Source organism: Girardinichthys multiradiatus, chromosome 22 (assembly GCF_021462225.1).
Source record: "Girardinichthys multiradiatus isolate DD_20200921_A chromosome 22, DD_fGirMul_XY1, whole genome shotgun sequence".
NCBI lineage: Eukaryota > Metazoa > Chordata > Actinopteri > Cyprinodontiformes > Goodeidae > Girardinichthys > Girardinichthys multiradiatus.
The window spans coordinates 17,369,763-17,391,333 of NC_061814.1; the positions used below are offsets into that span (position 1 = coordinate 17,369,763).

Here is a 21,571-nt window from a genome sequence, read left to right on the forward strand (position 1 = left end):
CAGGAAAAAATGTAAGATTTGTTTCAGTACTTAAACAGCTGATCACCACACAGAGGAAAAATTGACTGGTTCCAGTTTCCGTCAGATTACTTGTTGTATTTCTATTTAAGACGTTTTTTAAAACGCATTCATTAGACCAAATGTGTAGGATAGAGGTGTAGTTGACTTTTTTTTAAATCATTAATAAGAAAATATTTATCAGATTAATTAAGCTCAAACCTAATTTATAACTCAATGAGTTCTTAGATTTAAAGACAAAACATTGAGCTCTGCAACTGTCAAATCTCAACCAAAGTCTAGAAATTTCCTGTTACGCCTTTTTCAAAGCTCAAACCCACTTGTTGACTGAGTAACGACACACTTTTGTGTTTAATTTCCCTCAAGTTTCCATTTATAAAACGCCTTTGGTTGCCAACTCTTAAATGTGAGTTGAAATGAAGAAGAATTAGGGTAAAAAAATATATATATATATTTAAGTTAGAACCTTTACTGGAAAATAACCTAATCTCTCTTTGAGCTGATCCGAGACCCAGAACTGGCTGCAAAATTCATCAAGTTTTCATCACTCGGAGGCAACAATGCAGCCCTATAAACAGCCCCTGGGTTATAAAATCTCCACCGCCAGCTTGTTTACAGGCTGTTTAACTAGTTTCATGACAGCTGGGTAACAGCCAGCGACACATTTACAAACACACACCCCGCGTATAAAGATGCGAGAATTGATTTAACGAACATCCAGTTAGCTAGATTAGCATAAAAGCGTTTAGCTTAGCGCTTTATAAAAGTGTTACGAAGTTCTTCATGTCAAAAAAAAAAAAACACACACACACATAAAAAAAAAAAAAGTTAAACAAAGAGAGCGGACTTCCTGGATAAAGATAGCGGATTGTGAGTGAGAGAGAAACAAGAGGAAGGCAGACTGACATCCCGCACACACACACGTCGAAACGCAGAAAACACACTCACCGCTCGCTGACTGAGACACGGCAGACACAGCAGTTTGACCCATATTCAGCTCCAGCTGCGGGTCGGACCGGGTCTTCGCCCCCACCCGAGCCCGCAATCACGGCTTCCTATCCCCACATAAACTCTGTCCGTTCATCTCAAGAGAAGACGCTGATGGCCGAGGCGCAGGAAACTTGGTTCATACACCAACTAACAGAGTGAGTGAGTGGGTCCCTACGTAGTGACGTCTCCTCCCTCCTCGTCGCCCTGTGAGCGGCTGGAAAATGCTTCTCATTCCGCTATGCAGATTAGAGAGGCTGCTGAGGTCTGACACCTCCTGAACGAGCCCAGAAGCATGGTTGTACTGCCACACTACCACACTAACCAGTAACTTTACTTGTAAGGTGGCCCGAATGCAAAAAATGAAGTAAATTAATCCGTTTCCTTTTGGATTTAGGCACAAATCTGAACAACTGCTTCTACATTATAGACATTTAGTGCAGTTTTTTTTTTCTTTAGTTAACGAGAGCTGTAGCACCACCAACGTTTGTATTGAATCCCATTTACTCTTTCATCCAGAAAATTAAATTTCCTACAGGATTCGCCCAATTAGCATCTAGAGTCCACTGTTGAGTAATGCAACCTCAGCATAAATGCAGCCGTTCTGTGAGGCCATTAGTGAGCAAACAGCCTCATGAAGACCAAGGAACACAGCAGACACGTTGGGATAATGCCGTGGAGAGGTTAAAAGCACGGTTGGGTTAAAAATGATTTGAACTTATCAGTGAGTAGCCCATGCTGCAAAAATGAAACCTATAAACCTAACATGACCACCTAAACCAGTGGTCTGCAACCTGAGGCTTTTTGGACCGTCCTCACTCTGAATAACTTTGACTATAAATGACCGAATAGTAATCATTTTTGAGAACTATTTTTCTTGTCATTTGCTTGGTCTATGTGCCATCATGTGCTTTCTTTCTGTATAACCATTTTCAACAAACAGAAAAAATTGTATCCATCCTTTTTGCAGAAGTGTTCTGTTTTACTTTATTTTAAAACCTTAAAAATAGAAATAAGGTCGTGCAGACCTAAACTGACAGAATGGGAAAGAAGAGTATTAATTAGAGAAGCAGCCAAGAATCCAACCCTGAAGGTGCTGCTGGGATCCACAGCTGAGGTTGGATAATCTGTTAACAAGTAAGGAAGCTAGAAATGTTGATGGAAAAATGGATGGACCTAAATACAGGGCAGTCCTGGAAAAAAAAAAACTGTTAGTATGACTTGAGATTGAGGCAGAGGCTCAGCTTTCTGCAGCACAATGACACTAAACATACAGCCGGAGATACAATAGAATGGTTTACATTAAAGCATAGTCCGATGTTAGAATAAAAGTCCAGACCTAAATCTAAAAAACTTAAAAAATATCAATATTCAGAGATGCTTTTCATCCAAACTGACTGCGCTTGAGCTACCCAAAGATAACCAAAAAAAGCCTTGCAGCTATAAAAGGTTGTTCTTCAAAGTACTGACTCATGATGTTAAAAAAAAAAAAATCACACCAGTTTTTAGATCTTCTTTTGTAAAGCTCTCCTTCTTTTTCTTTTGGCTTTTCCTTTGCAGAGGTCACCACAGCAAGTCATCTGTCTCTAACCCTATATTCTGCATCTTCTTCTCTCACCCACACTGCCTTCATGTCTTCTTTCATTTTGTCTTCTTCTAGGCCTCCTGCCTGGCAGTTCCAGCCTTAGCATCCTTCTACCAATGTACTCACTATCCCTCCTCTTTACATGTCTAAACCATCTCAGTCTGGCCTCTCTGGCTTTATTTCCACCACATCTAACGTGAGTTGTCCCTCTGATGTACTCGATCCCGATCCTTTTCCATCCTCGTCACTCCCAAAGAGAACCTCAACATCTTCATCTCTGCTACCTCCGACTCTGCCTCCTGTCTCTTCCTCAGTGTCAATGTCTCTACACCATACAACACTGCTTGTCTCTTTTGTGAAGCAAACCCAAAACAGAAAGCTGTACATAAATTTCCTCTCACTGTACAATTATGCGCTTCTTGGGTTGGTCAACCACATAAATCACCCCAGAAAACATGAGAGGTTTGTGGTTGTAACCTTACAAAAACTGTTAAAACATCAAGGTATAATTACTTTCGCAAGGCTCTGTATTTTAAATATGCATATATCCACATTATACTCTCATAAATGTCATATTTTAATAAACAAATGTTCACTTGGATTAAGAAGCTAATTTACCAGTTAAATGTATCCCTCCAGAAAGAGGATTATGAAAAAAAACATTTAAATATTTTGCAAGTTACGCAAACACTCCATTCATTATTCAATGCCATGCCTCTCGAAGAGAAGCTCAGGTAGGAGCACATTTCACAGTTTTGGTTAATCTCATTCTGAGTCCGTGACGGTTGCACAGATCCTTGCTGAGAGCTTCTGAAAGGCAGCATAAGACTTTGAAGCAAAACTATAGTCTACAGTCATGCTTAGAGCTTCAGTTAGAAACTTTTTCTTTGGCCAAACGGTAACTCGATTGTAACGTCCCCTATAAGTCATCTAGCTGTGACTAAAACATACTCACTGATCCCTGGTGAAGGCACTGCCGGATAAATTTGATGTTACAAAAATAAAATCCTGCCCACATATAAATGGATTAGTATTACATTTGCTAACATACTAAATTAAAACTGGATGTTTATGTATACTGTGTATAAGAATATTTTCTCATTTACTGACATTAAATCAGACTAAACCTTTCCTGTTTTAAGGCAGTAAACATTTCCAAAATTATCTTTATTTGCTAAATGCTAAATGTTTTTCCTATTGTGTGAAATGCACCAGTCCCTCCTGCAGCAAAACACCAACACAGCATGATGCTGCCCTGCCCGTACTTCACAGTTGGGAGGGTGGTCTCAGGTTTGAAAGTTTTTTCCTTCTTATTCCAAATGCGACAATGGACGTTATGGCCTAACATTTCAATTTTATTTTTTTATTTGAATGTAGGACACACATGGGTAACTGTGGCTGAGGTGGTAGGGGTCCGTTCTGTAACCGGTGGGTTGCCAGTTCAAACCCTCGCTCCGTCTGTCTCAGTCGTTGTGTCCTTGGGCAAGACACTTCACCCGCCTTGCCTGCTGATGGTGGTCAGAGGGCCCAGTGGCACCTGCCCCAGAGTAGTTGTGCCTACAATGTAGCTTACCGCTGTCAGTGTGTTAATGTGTGTGTGAAAGGGTGGATGAATGATTGTAGTGTAAAGAGCTTTGGAGTCCTTAAAAGTAAAAGTACAGACCATTTACCATTACATTTTCAAGAATTAAAGTCTTTCTCTCTGAGTGCATTTGCAAATTGTAATAATTTTTATGTTGCATTGATTAATAACTGAGTGACCATTCAGCCCATGTGGTGCAGGACTTGTTTTACTGTGGATAATGACAATCTCTCACTAGATTCAGTTAGCACCTTAAGCAGGTCTTTAGCTTCTGTTCTGGGGTGGATCTGCACATCTTGCACTGAAACTGGTTCATTATTGGGACATCAAAGCCGTCTCCACCCTTAACGTTGTTACGGCTGGACATTCCCATAGTGTTAATGTAAATGCCTGAATGGAGGAACGTGGCACTCTCAGGCATCTGGAAATTGTACCCAAGGATGAACCAGACTTGCGAAGCTTGCGAAGGTTCAGAATATTCTTTTTGTTATGTTGGCTGATTTCTTTTGATTTTGTCACACAAGGGAGCAGTGTATTTGATGTGTGGCCTTAAAATACATTCACAGATCTCCAATTAACTCATATGTAGTAAATTAACCTATAGGACATTTAAAAGCCATGCATCACCATTTGAGCTACCAAATTATTCAAAGACATAGTGTGTAAACCTCTGTCTTTAAATAAAGTTATAAAAATATCTACAACATCTCATTATCCTGGCATTTAGTCAATAGAAATAGTACTGATAATCCTAACTGAGTTTAGCCTGATTCAATGTCAGACATTTAGAAAGGTTATGTTTCTCTTTGAACTGTAAATACCTGGTATCAGATGTGTTGTCCTGATCACAGATTGGGTATTTGAATATAGATACATTTTGTAGTTGAATATTTACACTTTGCTCTACCATAATCTGACCATCTCTATATGGATTTGAATTGTCTTTCAAAGAGCAATAACAGTATTGTCTCTGATAACAGCTGGCACATCTGACACAACAAATACAGTTTTACAGGAATAATAGTGGAGTTTGCACAAAAACTTTCATATATGTTTGTAGGGTGACACTTAGTCACTTGTTAGTCCGTAGTACTTAAAAAAGCTTAAGATCTGGATAATGTCAGTGGTTTTGGATGAGGGTTAGTACTGTAAGTTCTGCCTGCTATGAATTTAGTATGAGCATAGAGTATGGCAGTGAACTCTGCTGTGGGTCATACAGGAGACAAATCAGTCAATTTAGCAGCATGAACCGAGGATACCATAGTAATATCTTGTTAATTATAGTAATGCTGTTATCATGAACCAAGCCAAGCATTTCTGCCTCTGACTTAAGACAGGAAAGAGTTTAAATGTGTTTGTGTGCGTATGAGGGACAGCTTTACCTATCAGTGTCAACAGAGTGTCAGCTGAAACCTTGCAGATCATCGCCCGACAAGAGTTAGCCATCAGTACATCAACACAGACAAATACATGCACAACTATATTTGCATGTCATCAGGGGACATTGTGTAGACTTCATGCACATTTTACTGTAATTCTAATCATACTTTTCCTAACATCTACTTGCAAAATTATAAATCTTTTTATCAAACAACTCTATAAACTTTTATAAATTGGCTGTACAGACTTGCTTTCCCACCAACTGGCAGTCTGATTTCCATGATGATAACGTAGAGTGAAATTTAGTCCAAGACTGCCATCTAGTGTTCATAAGAAACAATTGATTTCAAGTCAACAAAGAAAAAAAGGTTATTGAACATAATAATGTGACTCGGTGCAAAAACGTTTCCAGTCTCAGTAGTGTCTATCTTTTGCCTCATAGGTCATAAAAGATTGAAAAACCAAGTCATTGGTTTTATGTAATCACATAAGAAAGCACATTCTTGCCTCAGATTTCCACGGAAAGACTCAAAGCTTGTGAACTGCAAACATTGGCTTATTTACACAGAATAAAATGGGTAATCTAGATAAAGCAGTTTAGCTAGATCTTGCACAAGATATTAAAATGTTTGTGCAGCCCTGCTTACCAACTTTTTATACAGTCGCGCATGGCTTGTCTGCAGTTATTCAGTGATTTTTATATATTATTCGTTATTTTATTTATGTGCACTTTAGGTATACACTTAGAGTGACAGTTTCATTGACAGTTAGGTTTATCTCCATGTTTGACAACATGGCCCTGTTAAAAACTCAATTTAGGAGCAATGGAGACAGACATAGCCTTATAGGAAGGTCATTAGTGAATGAGGTGGAAGTGGATAAATCAGGATGCAGAAAGTCCTGGTTGTGGTGGGAGGATAAAGACAGAACAGGAGGACGGAAGTACTTAGAGTGCATACAGAGCAAAATGACTGCGTTAGGATTGACTGTGATGTGCTATCATATACCACTTCATCTGTTAGGCAAAATTTATTGGAGGCTGAATAAATATATATATATATATATACACACACACATATACATGTGTGTGTGAAATCCTATTAATCTATTTTATGTTTTGTATGTACAGTATATGTACATACAAAATTATGCTTCATGGTGCTGTACATATACAGTGTCATGAAGCATCAAGAAGCAGAAAAACTGTTTCTTAAGCTATGAATATCAGTCAGTCATTTTCTACCGCTTATTCCATAGTGGGTCACGGGGGAGCTGGTGCCTATCTCCAGCAGTCTATGGGCGAGAGGCAGGGTACACCCTGGACAGATCGCCAGTCCATCGCAGGGCAACACACAAACAACCATGCACACACTCATTCATACACCTAAGGGCAATTTAGAGAGACCAATTAACCTAACAGGCATGTCTTTGGACTGTGGGAGGAAGCCAGAGTACCTGGTGAGAGCCCACGCATTCATGGGGAGAACATGCAAACTCCATGCAGAAAGACCCCTGGCTGGGAATTGAACCCAGGACCTTCTTGCTGCAATGCAACAGTGCTACCAGCTGCACCACCGTGCAGCCCAAATATCAATCAGTCATCTGGAAATTAAAAGTATTGCACAACCGCAAATGTACCAAGACATGGCCGTCCACCTAAACTCACAGGCCAGGCAAGGAGATCATAAATTAAAGGAGCAGCCAAGATGCCCATGGTCACTCTGGAGGAGCTGATCTGTAGCTCAGACATTAGTTGTGCATACAGCAAATCTGGTCTTTATGGAAGAGTGGAAAGGAAAAAGCTATTGTTGAAAGACAACCACAGGAAGTCCCATTTATAATTTGCCTTAGGCCATGTATGAGACCGCTAGCATGAAGAAGAAGGTGCTCGGGCCAGTTGAAAATCCAAGAATTTACTTTTTGGTCTAGATGCAAACCACTATGTAAAGAGGAAAACTCCTCTCTGTGACATGTGGGTGCAGCATTTTGCTTTTCTTCAGCAGGGAAGCTAGATGAAGCTAAATACAGGGCAATCCTGGAAACTCTCCTGCAGAACAACCACACTAAACATTGCCAGAACTATAATAGATTGGTTTAGATTAGGGATGTATGTGTTAGAATGGCTCAGCGAAAGTCCCGACTCAAATCCAATTAAGAATCTGTTGCAGAACTTGAAAATTGGTGTTTACAAATGTTCACCAATCAATCTTACAGATCAGTTTGAGATAGTCAGTCATTTTCTACCGCTTATTCCATAGTGGGTCGCGGGGGAGCTGGTGCCTATCTCCAGCAGTCTATGGGCGAGAGGCAGGGTACACCCTGGACAGGTCGCCAGTCCATCACAGGGCAACACACAAACAACCATGCACACACTCATTCATACACCTAAGGTCAATTTAGAGTGACCAATTAACCTAACAGGCATGTCTTTGGACTGTGGGAGGAAGCAGGAGTACCCAGTGAGAACCCACACATGCACAGGGAGAACATGCAAACTCCATGCAGAAAGAACCCCTGGTGGGGAATCGAACCCAGGACCTTCTTGCTGCAAGGCAACAGTGCTACCAACTGCACCACCATGCAGCCCAGTTTGAGATATTTTGCAATCATTTCATTTTACAATAGTTTTTCCATAAAACACTTCGCTTCACAGTAATGTACTACTTTGTGTTGGTCTATCGTGATAAAATCTGAATAAAATACATAGAAGTTTGTGATTGGAACCATGCATAACATGGAACATTTCAAGGGGAGTGATGTTTTTAGGAAACTGTACCTCTCTTATTATGTTTTGTATTCAAACTAGTGTGTTTCGAGGTTCCACAAAACAAACTTGCTCCTAATGACATAGTTTCTGCAACATCATTTTCTCATCTACTGTACAGTTCACACTCCATATGTTCCTTAAAAAAATAAAACAAACAAAATAATAACTAATATTTGCCATTAATGCAATAACAGACATATGCGACCCAGCCCAAAACACAAAAAATATGGCAAAATTATGACAGCATTGAAAACTTTTTTTGTGGCAACCTTCTTATAAGACCACCCTTCAGGTAATGCAGTTCAGTCAGACTGATAAGGCCACTGAACTGGTCTGGTGATAAGATTTCATTCTTGACATTGTGACAGCCGATGTCAATGTCAAAACAAAGTTGCCATGTTCAAAAGAAGAGGGAACATAAGGCCAAGTCTAGTTTCACAAGTCCGTCAAAATTAGCTTGATAACCTTACTGTAGACGTGACTGCACTGTACACATGGTTATTCTGTGTCTGTAATGCTTTCTGCCTTTGTGACGATCTGATCAGCTACAGAACTAAGCTCCCTCTAGATTTAGCCTGGATCGATATGATGCTTTTACTTGTAATCTGTGCAACCTGCAAGAACCGGAACAACTATACTTGATTCAAAGTTGGAGAAATGCACATTAACTGTATCATAATCTGTGTATCAGAAAAATGCTTTTTCAGGAAGTTGGTTCTAAGTTTCCTGGTACTAAATAACAGAGATCAACTGAAGCAACCTGACTGTTCAAAGACCATATCAGCTGAAGGAGAGACCGTAGAGGTACCCGGGAAGTGGGGCCAAATGGAAGGAAGAGAGTCATCAAATATTAAGTAGTAACCTCAGCAGAACAAAAGATAATAATTGTTTAAGTGCTATTTTTTTCAGAGGCTTTCTCCACTCTCTGACTTATTTATTAAACTTGGTGTCTTCCACTGTATATTCCAATATCCCCAATGCAGCCTTACATGTGTGTACTTTCACAACACGTCAAAAACAGAAAAACATACTCCAAATACTTGTTTGTCCTGTTTTGCATTCTCCCTGCTTGTCCGAAAATGGCTTGAGTATGAGATATTACAAACTGAGTGACCTTTCAAGAGTACATGTTCAGAGATCGACACGTTGGGATCATGATTCAGACTCCAAACTGTCAAAACAGTAAAGTGTGAGTCGGCAAAAACCAGAGTCTCAGTTGAGCAAAGGCAAACTAGAGAGAAAGAGTCTCAATCAAATGCTGTCATATATGTGCAGAAGTCCATCAAATTAAATAATGACTTTAAAAGGTATATGGTGTACTTAAAAAAGGCCTGAAGAAAAATGGCATTTTTTGTATGCCCTAGGACCGGTTATAATTAGCAAGCCATGCTTTTGTATTTGGCATTGATGCTGCCACTAATACTCTGCGAAGACTATTTTGTAACCCTAATTTTTAGACAGCAACTAGAATAAGATTTTCATTGCATCCCTACAATATTAGTACCAGTCAAGCCCCAGAAGGAAAACTGCTCTCTATGATACATCAATGAGATCAATATGGGAGTAGCTGTGCAAAACAGGAAAGGAGATATCATTTCACTCTTTAAAATTTTGATGAATTCATCTGCTGCAGCATTTTTTCATTGGATCAAAGCCTTTACCACATTTATCCATAAAGATTAGTTTACTTCTTTTGTCTAACAAGTCAACCTCAATTAATATAGCCATGATTACCTAATGCAGTGGAGTGGGTTATAACCAAATACTGAATTATTAAATACACTGCCTTGTAAAGGGATTCAACTGTTGAATTAAAAATAGTTATTTTTCGGGCAAAATTGTCAGGTAGAAGCAAAAATACGCTTTTTTTCCCTTTACAAATTAAAATGTGGCAGCTGCAGCTCAAAGGGAACAGCAGACCTCTTGCATTCAGAAGTTTGTGGGTTTCATTCCAACTTCCTTCCTTATTGCAAGTTGATGTGCCCTTGGGCCAGGGACTTCACCCCAAGTTGCCTATTGACATGTATAAACATATATGTGCTGTGCGAACAGTTGGCTGAATGTTTCTGGTGTAGTCTAGCAGTTTGAGTAGCCGAGCTGACTAAGGCAAACACAATGTAAGTTCAGTCCACTTAAGTGTGTCTTTAGTTTGTGTTCATTTTCATCCTCTCTGATGCCCCTAAATAGAATATAGTGAAAGTCAGGCTGGGCAAACTGGAAACATCAACATCTTAGGTGGGAATATGTGGGAGACAGCTGTTAGTCATGCACTCTGCAGAGAAGCACTCTGGCAAGAAGCAAAGAGTAAACACGACAAGAGTCAAGGGAGTGGTAGCATTATGCTGTGGGGATCCTCAATAAAGAAGCACAATGACAATTAACATACATCCGGAGCTACAATGGGATTTCATTAGTTTAGATCAAGGCATATTCATGTGTTAAAATGGCCCAGTTAAAGTCCACACCTAAATCCAGTTAAGAATCAATGGAAAGACTTGGAAATGCGATGTTTACAGACCCTCTTCATTCAAACAGACTGAGCTGGAGTTCTTTAGCAAGGAACAATGAGTAAATTTCACTATGTAAATGTGCAAAAAATTTAAAAGCCACATCAAATTTTCTTCCACTTCACATTTATTTTGCACTGTGCTTTGTTGGTGTATGACATAGAATCCCGATAAAAAACAAACATTAAAGATTGTGATGGTAACATCAAAAAGATATAAGTAAAACTTGCAATGCAATGCAACACAAATTGTTTGGTTGCATGTGCTTTTGTTTAGGCAACTGGCTAAACAAGCGATTTTTGTTATTGGGCACCCTCCAACTCTGCACACTCTCAGTTTCGAAAATAAACCTTTATCTCCCTGCTTAAAAGTTCATACACCTTCATCCATTTTTAGTTGACCTTATCAGTGCAGTATTTTAATATAAGGACAAGGTAAATAATGACTTCTGTTTCTTTTCCTCTTCACATTTTCCAGTCAGCTTGCCTGAAATCCGATCTCCTGTTTGTTGTATTCTGTTCGGCGCAACCCATAAGCTGCCATCACTGCTAAAATGTTGTCTGAATAAATCAATAGTTGACATCCTGCCAGACAAGGCAGGCAGAACAAAGCAAGCTTGAGAGACACAGAGCTGCCCTTGCATGAAAAAAGCTTTGCACTATGCAGTATGGTTAATAGAAAACATAAAAAAAAAAAGTCATGGTAGAAGGAAAATGCACAAATATAGCACAAATGAAAATATTATTAGGCTGTGAGACATGAGGCTGTAAAAGCCAAACATGAGGAGTAAACACATATCTTTTACTTCTGCACCTGGATGCTCCCACTTTATCCGGTCAAAGTTGCACACATTTACAAGATAGCCATTATTAGTCGCAGGAACAGCTGTCATGAGCATGTCCGCCATGTTTACTTAGCTGTGTTGTGAGGCCTTTTCAAGCCTAAACATGGTTTGTTTTCAAGAAGACCACCAGTAGTTGATGATGGTTGTGTTGGCTTCTACTCAGGTGCTACACCACGTTCTTGTTCAGCAAAGTAAGCCTCAAAATCTTTTACACAATGTTTTGAATTTCACATTTTAAATCCATGGTTATAAGTGCAATAAAACCTGCTGTAAAAAAAAATCAGTACATGTAAACACTTTCAGTTAAACAGTCAATCTAAAACAATACAGGTTGACAGGATGCACAAAGAAACTATGTATCTTTATTTAAAAAAAGGAAGTGGCAATGTCTACCTGTCCAACAGGCGGATGAATTTGATGTTATGTTGTTTCACCAGAGCAGGACTTACCTCTCTATTATCTAAATATTAAAGCCTGCGGGCATTAAGGAGCGGTATCTTACAAACGCAGCTGCTTTTGTGGCATAACTGAAGATGAAGGTGTGGCTTTGTTTCTAACTTTTTGTCTGCAGAAGTGAAGGGGCTGTCAGCCATTGTATATAGTCTTTTTTTTTTTTAAACGTTCCTAACAGTGTATTATATAGACTAATCGAGCTGGTAAATCATCATAAATACACAGGCAGATAAAAGTTCAAATTACTCTGACACAAAAAGACGACATAAAACACATGAAGACAACATTGTGCTGTGCCCCATGACAGATTCAATCTGTTTCTGCTTTTGTGTCACAATTAAATGTCACTGATTTTTAAACCAATTTAATAAAAAATGCATTTTTCAAATGATGATATCATTTATTTAGGGAAATTTAGAGGAATTTATTTAGGGACCTTATCCAAACCAGTCTGACCTTGTGGAAAAATGTATTCGCCTCTCACCCCTAATAACTGGTTGTGCCACCCTTATTTCAAAAACTGCCATAAGTGTTGTGATCACTGGAAATGAGGCTTTTACATCAATCTGGGGGACTTTTGTCCCTCTCCTCTTTGAATTGTTTTATTTCGGGCCACATTGCAGGGATTTTGAACATGAGTAGCCTGTTTAAGGTCATGCCAGAACATGTCAATAGGATTTAAGTCTGGACTTTTACTAGGCCACATCAAAACATTCTTTTTGTTGTAGGCATTCAGAGTGTAGGCTGGTGGCCTTCAGATTATTGTTCTACTGCATAACCCAACTGTGCATGTATTGAAGATCACAAAGTGATGCCTGGACATTCTTCTGGATTTTCTGGTAGAAAGCAGAATTCATGGCCTGATGAATTGGGTCAAGTCATCCAGGTCCTCAAGCAGTGCCGGACCATCACACTACCACCATCATGATCTTCTTTTTCTGATGTGACTGTACACACACCTTTAAGAAAGTTGTACTTCGGTCTCATCAGCCCACAACATGTTTTTAAGAAGTCCTGGGCATCATAACATTGTTTTCTGACAAGATTAATATATGTAGATGACTTTGTTTCTCATCTGTTCTTGAATTTCCTTTGATCGGAGCATGATGTGTTGCTTTTTCAGATATTTTAGCCTACTTCATTTAGTCAGGCAGGTTCTGTTCAAGTAATTTGTTCATTGTACAGGTTTGACAATAATTAGGTCTGTAGCTCGTGAACTTGAACTCCGATTAGTTTTAACGAAGGGCCAGGCTGATTTTGAATTGTCAGTCAATTCTATGCCGCTTATTCCATAGTGGGTCGTGGGGAAGCTGGTGCCTATCTCCAGGAGTCTATAGGGGGGTCAACACACAAACAACCATGCACACACTCATCCACACACCTAAGGGCAATTTAGAGAGACCGATTAACCTAACAGGCATGTCTTTGGACTGTGGGAAGAAGCTGGAGTACCCAGTGAGAACTTGTAAACTTCAAGCAGAAAGACCCCTGGCCTGGAGTCAAACCCAGGACCTTCTTGCTGCAAGGCAACAGTGCTACCAACTGTGCCACCGTGCAGCCCATTATCAATAAAGTCATCATTTGATGTAGAAAATGTGCTTTCTCAGGTTATCTTTGCCTGATATTAAACATTTTCCATGGTCTAAAACATTTCAGTGTGGCAAAAACAGGAGAAATCTGCAATGCGGCTCCAAGTTTTTCACCCTCAGGTTTTTTCACAGCACTGTACAACACAGAGTTCATAGCAAAGTCAGGCACAAATGTGTGCAGAAACGATCACAATGGCTGCTTTGCCTTGCAAAATGAGTCACAAATTTGCAATCATAATTTGTTTTGTGGCAAACGCATGCCTCTGTGACAAAACACAGAACTCTTCACACAGATATTCAGGTATTCTATTCAGGTAATTAAAGCTTCCTTCTAGTTCAAAAATGATTTCTGTTGCAAATTTCTGTATTAAATAGCATTATTGCGGTAGTTATGACTATGCTTATTGATGAATAAGTATAGAAAGTAATACATTGAATCCACTGTATATTCTAATTTCATACGAAAGAGTGCTGCATGAGTGCATAAAAAGGTGAGGATGCACACTTGAAATTATAGTTGGGATAAATGCAAGTGTGGACCATTCGCCCTTTAAAATCAACAGCAGAGATTTTTCCTATTAAACACACTGATAATGCTGTGTCAACCTCAGTAAACAGTAATTAAAGTATATCAGATAATGCCGGCCTGATTTAGCAAGCAGCTCTACTCTGGCTGAATGAAACTCTAACCGATGCACTGATGTACCAGATTTGGGTACAGACGCTAACCCTATTAGGCGTTATTAATCATAACAAGTTTCCTTCCCTCTGTTAAAATCAGGTGCCATTGTTTTTTTTTCCCCTTGATTGTTAATAATCTAAGTGTTTACACACTTATAAAGCACAGTAATTTGAAGTGAAGCACACAACCACTGTTTCTTTCTGGTGATTAGAAGTGTCATCTGCAAATCTGGCTCTCGCAACGCAACAGAAGGCTGGTGAAGAAGAATTGAATGCAATTAGGTGATCTAGTGGAAGCATTAGTATGGGAATGTTAATTATAACTAAAGTGTGCTGTTTCGCTGTACGTTTTCCATGACTGTGTGTTGCTTTTGAAGTGAGCCCAGAATATACTGCATGTTGTGGAAAAAGGCAAGAAAAACACACTTCAGGCAGATGACTGCCACTCAGTCAAGTGATCTTTTACAACAGCTTCTAATGCTAAACAATCAGCAACTCCAGCCCTGGACCACTCTGGCTGTTTCTCACAAGTAAAGCAATCACTGGCAGATAAGTTGTAAATGAAGTATGTGACAGGAAATAAAAGAAGTGTAGAATCTCAGCTCTTATGTGCATAAGTTTGAAACAGTCATAAAGTCAGAGACACTACATAGACTCACAGCCAGACAAGGAAGTACACATATTTTTTTTTATAATACAAGGAGGAAACTCACCATGTTCCATGTTTTGATCTTGGGGGGGAATATGAACAGGAGTTTGAGCTGATCCTTTCCTTTCCTCTTCTCGACACACACAACCTCTCTGCCACCTTCCACTAACTCCCCCTCCTCCCTCTCTATCTCCTTAGTCTCTTGTGTTCTCTCCCCTCCCTCTGCCTCTCTGCACTTCCCTCCTTTATCACTCTTCCCTCCCTCCCTTACTGTTTCCAGCCACTGTGTGCCTGCTCTTCCATCCACTTGCTCTCATGAAGAGCATTAAAAGTTAATGTTTGTTTCCATCTCAGGTCTTCATTCTCTCCTTCCCGCCGTGGCGATCTGTCTCATCCTGCATCTCTGTCCATCTCCCTGACTGTCAAGAATTTTCCTACTTCCGCATGTCTCCAACTTTATATATTTTTGTTCCACTGTATCCTATGAAATTACAAAGTGACATAGAAAGAATAGGGAGAGGTGCAACGAAACGTTAATGTTATTTTCTTGTCACATTCCAACTTCATTGTATACCATTTGGGATTTTATATGATAGACCAGCAGAAAGTAGTACAAAATTATGAAGTGGAAGGAAAATGATACATAGTTTTAAATTTTCTTCACAATTAAAAATCCACAATAAAAAACAAAAAAAATACTCCACAAAATATAATCTCTTATAACCAATCACCCCATAATGAGTAAACAGAATCCAACTGTGTGTAATTTAGTATTCGTATAAATGCAGCTGTTCTGCAAAGGTATCCTATTTTTGTGAACAAACAGCACCATGAACTAAGGAACAAAGCAGACATGGCAGGCATAGAGTTGTAGAGATGCTTTTTTTTTCACCCGATTGCTCACATTACATCCTGACCTCCTTGTTCCACACCTTCTGAAAGTTTTTCCATGTTTTCATCAAAGAGCTTTGCTGCCAGTTTAATCTGCACTTGGGTCCTTCATCAACCAAACATGACATGGGGATGCTTTTGTTTAGCAGGACGGGGAAGCTGCTCAGTTGATATGAAGATGGATGGAGCCAAATACAGGGCGATCCTGTCAGAAAACCTGTTAGAGGCTACAAAACACTTGAGATTGGGAAGGAAGTTTATCATTCAGCAGAACAATGACCCTAAACTTACAGCATAATAGAACAACTTGTGGAAATTCACCTTAGAATATTCCACTTGAAGTCCAGACATAAGTCAAATTTAGAATTAAATTAAAATTTGCTGTTTAAAGATGCACACAATCCAATCGGAGCTTGAGCTGTTTTGCAAAGACAAATAGGCTAAATCAGAGTCTGCTTTGAACTCTGGATGTGCAAAGCTAGTAGAGATGTAAGCCAAAACAGCTGTAACTGCAGGACATGCTGGTATCGACTCAGGTGCCAAATACAAATGCACACACACTTTTCAGATTTTGTTAAAATCTTTTAAAAGACACATATCATTTTTCTTCCACATCACAATAATGCACTACTTTAAGCATCTTTTATTGGGATGTTTCATTTTGTTTTGATGAAACAAAAAAAATACTCTGGCTGAATTTGCTTTGTTATAAAAGATCAGCTTTCTTCTTTCAAACTGCTTCAAAACATACGTTTTTTTAATAAGATACGATTCTTCATTTCAAAAAGAACATCTAACCCAGAGTGATAGGATCTATGCCTTTGAAATTATATTTTGTAGCAGTCAACTCAATAAGCTACACTTGTCCAATTATATGAAAGTTTGTATTTTGTTTTATGTTTTTTGTGTTTATTTAAAGATCTTAACATTGAAGGTCTCAACTCAAGATTAAATTTGCAGAACAGTGCTGTTAGCTTTGTATTGACTTTATTAATTAAGGTGTCCAAGAACCTTCTAAATGTAATAGTGAAAATGCACCGATCAGGAGTTGAAATTTTGTTGAGATGGTTTCTGTCGAGTTGTTTCCTCATTGAAATTAAATCAGATGTGACAACAGAGGTATCTTGCTGAAGCACATTAGCTGGCAGTTTACTCCGTAAACAAAACCTCTTTCATATTTTTTCAGTCTGATTGTTGCTTAGTAACACCATAAGACCATATCTAAAGACTACGGCACCCTCCATGACAAAAATAAACGAAGCACATACTGAACACATATTAGATATACACAACATCTGCACAAATCCAAACACCAACTAATCAGTGCTCAGAGACTCTTGAGAGAGACATAAGCCTCAAAGCATATGTAACAGACCATAGTCAGAGGAACAGATAGATGGTTGCTTTCAATTTTCCTTCTGACACAAAAACTGTTGGGTGAAATACAACACCATTGGGACTATTTTTGCTTAAATATTCATGATCCCATCGTGGATTCATTCAACACCACAGGTTTGGGTTATGGGTTTGACCTGGGATATCGGCTTAGGGTTTCAAGCTAAAACATAGGTTAAGTATGTTTTAGTTAAAAATATATATTTTTAATTCAGTTCTGCTGAAGAAATTATCTGACATGTTAGTGTCGGTTTGTGAAGGACCAAAGTTTAATCTTTAATAAAAAAAAACAAAGGAGAACAGAGAGAACAGGTCTAGGAACACAGGCAGCAACGGGCAGAGAAACAGAAAAACAAAACTTATGGCAGTCCAATGGAAGAAACCAGCAATGAGTAATGACCACCAGAGAGTTTGTATACTGAGGGAAGTGTGGAGAATGACGAAAAAAATGCAGGTGTGAGTAATCAAGGGGGAAGTGTGGAACAGCTGAGGCAGAGTGAAATCAGGGAGCCAAGGGAGGGAGACTAATTAACCTGAATGGAGGTACACAGAGATAATTCAAAATGCACAAAGAACACAAGAATAAACTAAAATGGCAACACCTTAGAGAACATAAACTGGTGAAATGTAGAAAACAGAGACAAAATAAATGTGTAGATCAAGGAACAAAAGGATGATCTAAAACTAGTCTAACAACTTTCTTTCTCACCTCTTCTTGATTATTTTTTTTGATCAGGTAATGATATGTTGGCCTATTGAGATCTTTTAGCTGGGTTCATGCAGACAAACAGGTTCTGTTTCAGTGACTTCCTGATTCTACATCTTCCCGTGATCAGGCCTTTGTGTGTGGCTAGTGAAACTGCCACACACACATGCCTGATTTGTGTACGTGTATACATACACAAATCAAAAAATTTGGTTATTCAGAGTTAACCCATCATCTAACATGGGGGCAAAATATTTTAACATAATCCCTGATTGGTTGGATAGTTGTTTCCCTTAATAATTTAAATCATTATTTGAGTTTCTATTTACAGGGGTTATCTTTTTATGACATTAACATTTGTTTGATGATTTGAATACTTTTAGTCTGACAAAAAATAAAAAAACAGAAGAAATCAGTAATGTAGCAGATGCTTCATCACACCACTGTAGATGTCCACAGTACAGCACAATACAGTGGTACATTCAAAACCTGAGTGAGACATTCCCAACTTATTGGAACTCCCTGTAAGTACAGGGGCCAAACGATATGCAAACACCCCAAAAGTGACTTTGGGGGGGGTTAACTTTTAGTTTTAGAGATTAAAAAATAAGTTTTGTGTGTGTTTGTATATGTGTGTGTGATAGAGAGCTGATGTGAACACTGTTACACCATTTAAAGTAAGACAGACATAATGTCCACACCACCATTATGTTATTGACTGCATAAGAGCAGCTATATGCAGCAAAGTTTGGAGCTACTTCCCTTTCATCAGTCAATGTAATTTGCTCCTTATACTGTGGCATCCAGTTTTCCTACTTGAATTATTTTTCTCTTTTTCACTCTTCACTGATTTCCTAATATGTCAACTAATATGACAACAAAGCAGCTGTTGTCTTATCTGTCTTGTCAAATCAACCCACTATGTCAGACATTTCCATTACACACAAACACGCACTTACTATATGAGCACATCATTATAGGGGCTGAGCAGAGTAGAGTTAACATCCTGCTCATTTGCTGCTGAGGCGTTTTTACAAATATTAATAGAGTTAAAGGCTTAGTAAGTAACCACAGAGTTACTGATAGACAGATTGAGGGGAAGATGGCGCAAGTGAGACTTTGACTTTTTAAGCATTTCAACGAACCGACTCACGACGAGTGAGAAGAAACAACTGGCTCATCAATGTCATCAGCACCCACCAACACAGACACACACAAAGGGATCTGATAGGACCAATAAAATCTAGAAAACGCCAGTACCTCCCAAGATCAGCTGGTAATTAAAAAGATAGTCTTCTTTCAGTTTTTCACATGAAAATGTACACAGTCTACCTAAAAACAGACCGAGACTAAATAAACATTAAGGTGATTACTTAATCTTTTGAACCCACAATTTTAAACCCTTTTTCATTGTATTTCCTATCACAATAGGACCCAAATGTTTAAATAAGCACATAGCAAAATACAAAATGCTTCTTTTTCTGCTAAAAAACAAAATACAGTTTTCAGTTGATGTCTCCAGTTTTTAATGGTAAAAGTTGTCCAAATCTCCCTGGGCCTATCTGAAAAAGTAATTTCACCCTTAAACCAAGTGTTTGTAACAAAATGGCATGACTGTGGAGAAACTTTGGCCTACTCTTCATCACAAAATTGTTTTAATTTAATCACACTGGAGGATTTTGGAGCATAAATGACCTGTTTAAGGATGTCACAGCTTCTTAATTAAGCCATTGAAGAAAAAAATACAGATAGCAATAGGACATTCTCCTTCAAGATTTACTGGTAAACAAATAATGGTTTCATCAATTACGATAAGTGGCCCAAGTCCTGAAAAGGCAAAAGAACCCCACACATCACACTACCACCACCATGTTTGACCATGTTGGTATAATGTTCTTTCCCACCTTTCAAAAAGTTCAATTGTTACCAGGAACTGGGTCAGATACAGCATAATTAGGTCAACTGGGATTACCAAGCTTATTTCTATGAGAGAAATCTTTTCCAGCACTAGTGGCATTTATTTTTGTTATTTTTCAAAAGTAGGCATGAAGGGTGAAGGAAAGGGGGAAGACATGCAGCATAGGTCTCCGGGGTCAGGACTCGAACCCGGGACAACCGCATTGAGGACTGAGGCCTCCATACAAGGGTAGTATACCACACACTGTGCTCTGAGAAATCCTTTTTTAGAGGATGTTTAATTCTTCAAAGTCAGAGGGTTACATATCTTGTAACCTTCTGACTTCCCCTAAAACTGTTTAACTGAGATCAAACATTTTGGGTCTTTCTCCACAAGATTCTCACAATAGTTTACTGGAATTTCGGCCTATTCCTCCTTACAGAATTGATGTAAATGAGCCAGGTTTCCAAGCCGCCTTGCTCACACACACCTTTTCAACTCTGCCCATAAATTTAACAGCGGACTGAAATTTTGTGACGGCCACTCCAAAACACAGACTTTGTTGTCCTTTGGTCACTTTGTAATGGTGTGCTTAAGGTCATTTTCCATATGGAGGACTGATTTGTGCCCAAACTTTATCTTCATGACTGATGTTGCTTTCTTACAAACAACAATGAAACAATGTTCTTTTTCATGATGCCATCCGTTTGTGAAGAACACCAGTCCTAAAACAAGGCACCACCACAACATGATGATGCCACCCACATCAGAGTAAGAATGAAGTTTGCAGGCTTGCAAGCTTCCCACTTTTTCCTCCAAATGTACAAAGGTTTGGTGCAAGAACCTTTTCCTTCCTGAGTGGCCTTTCAGCCCATGTTGGTGAAGGACTCATTTACCTGCGGATTCACAAGGTCTGTTCCTTTGGTATCATATTTGTATTTGAACATTTTGAACTAAAACACACGTCTGGGACACAGAACACTACTCATACCTGAACGGTGTGATGGCTAGACATGGTGTTTATACTTGCATATAATTTTTTGAACGGATAGATGTGAAATGTTCAGACTTCTAGAATTTGTAGGCAAAGGTTAAACTAGACTTTTGGAGGTCCACAGTTCCCCTGGTATCTTGGCTGATCACTTTTAATCTTTCAATGATGTCACACAAGGAAGTCAGACATTTACAAAGCCATGACATATGGTGCATTCCCAAATGAATAAAACATTCATTCTCTTATTTTTCTGATATTTAGCAAATAAAAATGATTTTAGTACATGTAACTGATCTCAAAAAGGAAATGCTGACTTTTATTTAATGACAGACTCTATATTAAAACCTGGTTTCAACTATATACCTGATATAAATGTTTAAGAGTGCTACAATATTTAAAGTGATGAAGGATTTCAGGTTGGGCTATGAGCTAAATGTGTTTGAATCTTTGTGGTTTAACGTTTCTGTTTCAGAGCTGGGTTTTATTTCTGATACTTTAACAGAAGCCACAACAGAGGCTAAGGATAGACTGTGTGGGAAGTGAGGGGTAAAAAGCTGCTATCTGCGCAACACAATGTTTTAACAAGTAGTGATTGCCGACTCAAAGGGGCTATAATCAACTGTATTTTGAGAAGGATACCCGAAAG

At 38.8% G+C, this 21,571-nt stretch overlaps 1 protein-coding gene across 4 annotated transcripts in view; it reads right to left on the reverse strand.

Moving 5' to 3' along the window:
• phactr2 (phosphatase and actin regulator 2) overlaps positions 1 to 21,571 on the reverse strand; it is a 64,244-nt gene that overhangs the window by 39,816 nt on the left and 2,857 nt on the right. Inside the window, exon 1 of one of the 4 annotated variants that reach the window (XM_047351982.1) lies at positions 15,107 to 15,195. The exons of 2 other annotated variants lie outside the window; for them this stretch is intronic. In XM_047351982.1, the coding sequence (XP_047207938.1) occupies positions 15,107 to 15,116 (10 nt within the window). In that variant the 5' untranslated portion in view covers positions 15,117 to 15,195. Of the gene's footprint in view, positions 1 to 966; positions 1,216 to 15,106; positions 15,196 to 21,571 lie in introns of those variants that run through there. One more of the 4 variants, XM_047351981.1, reaches the window with a different exon arrangement.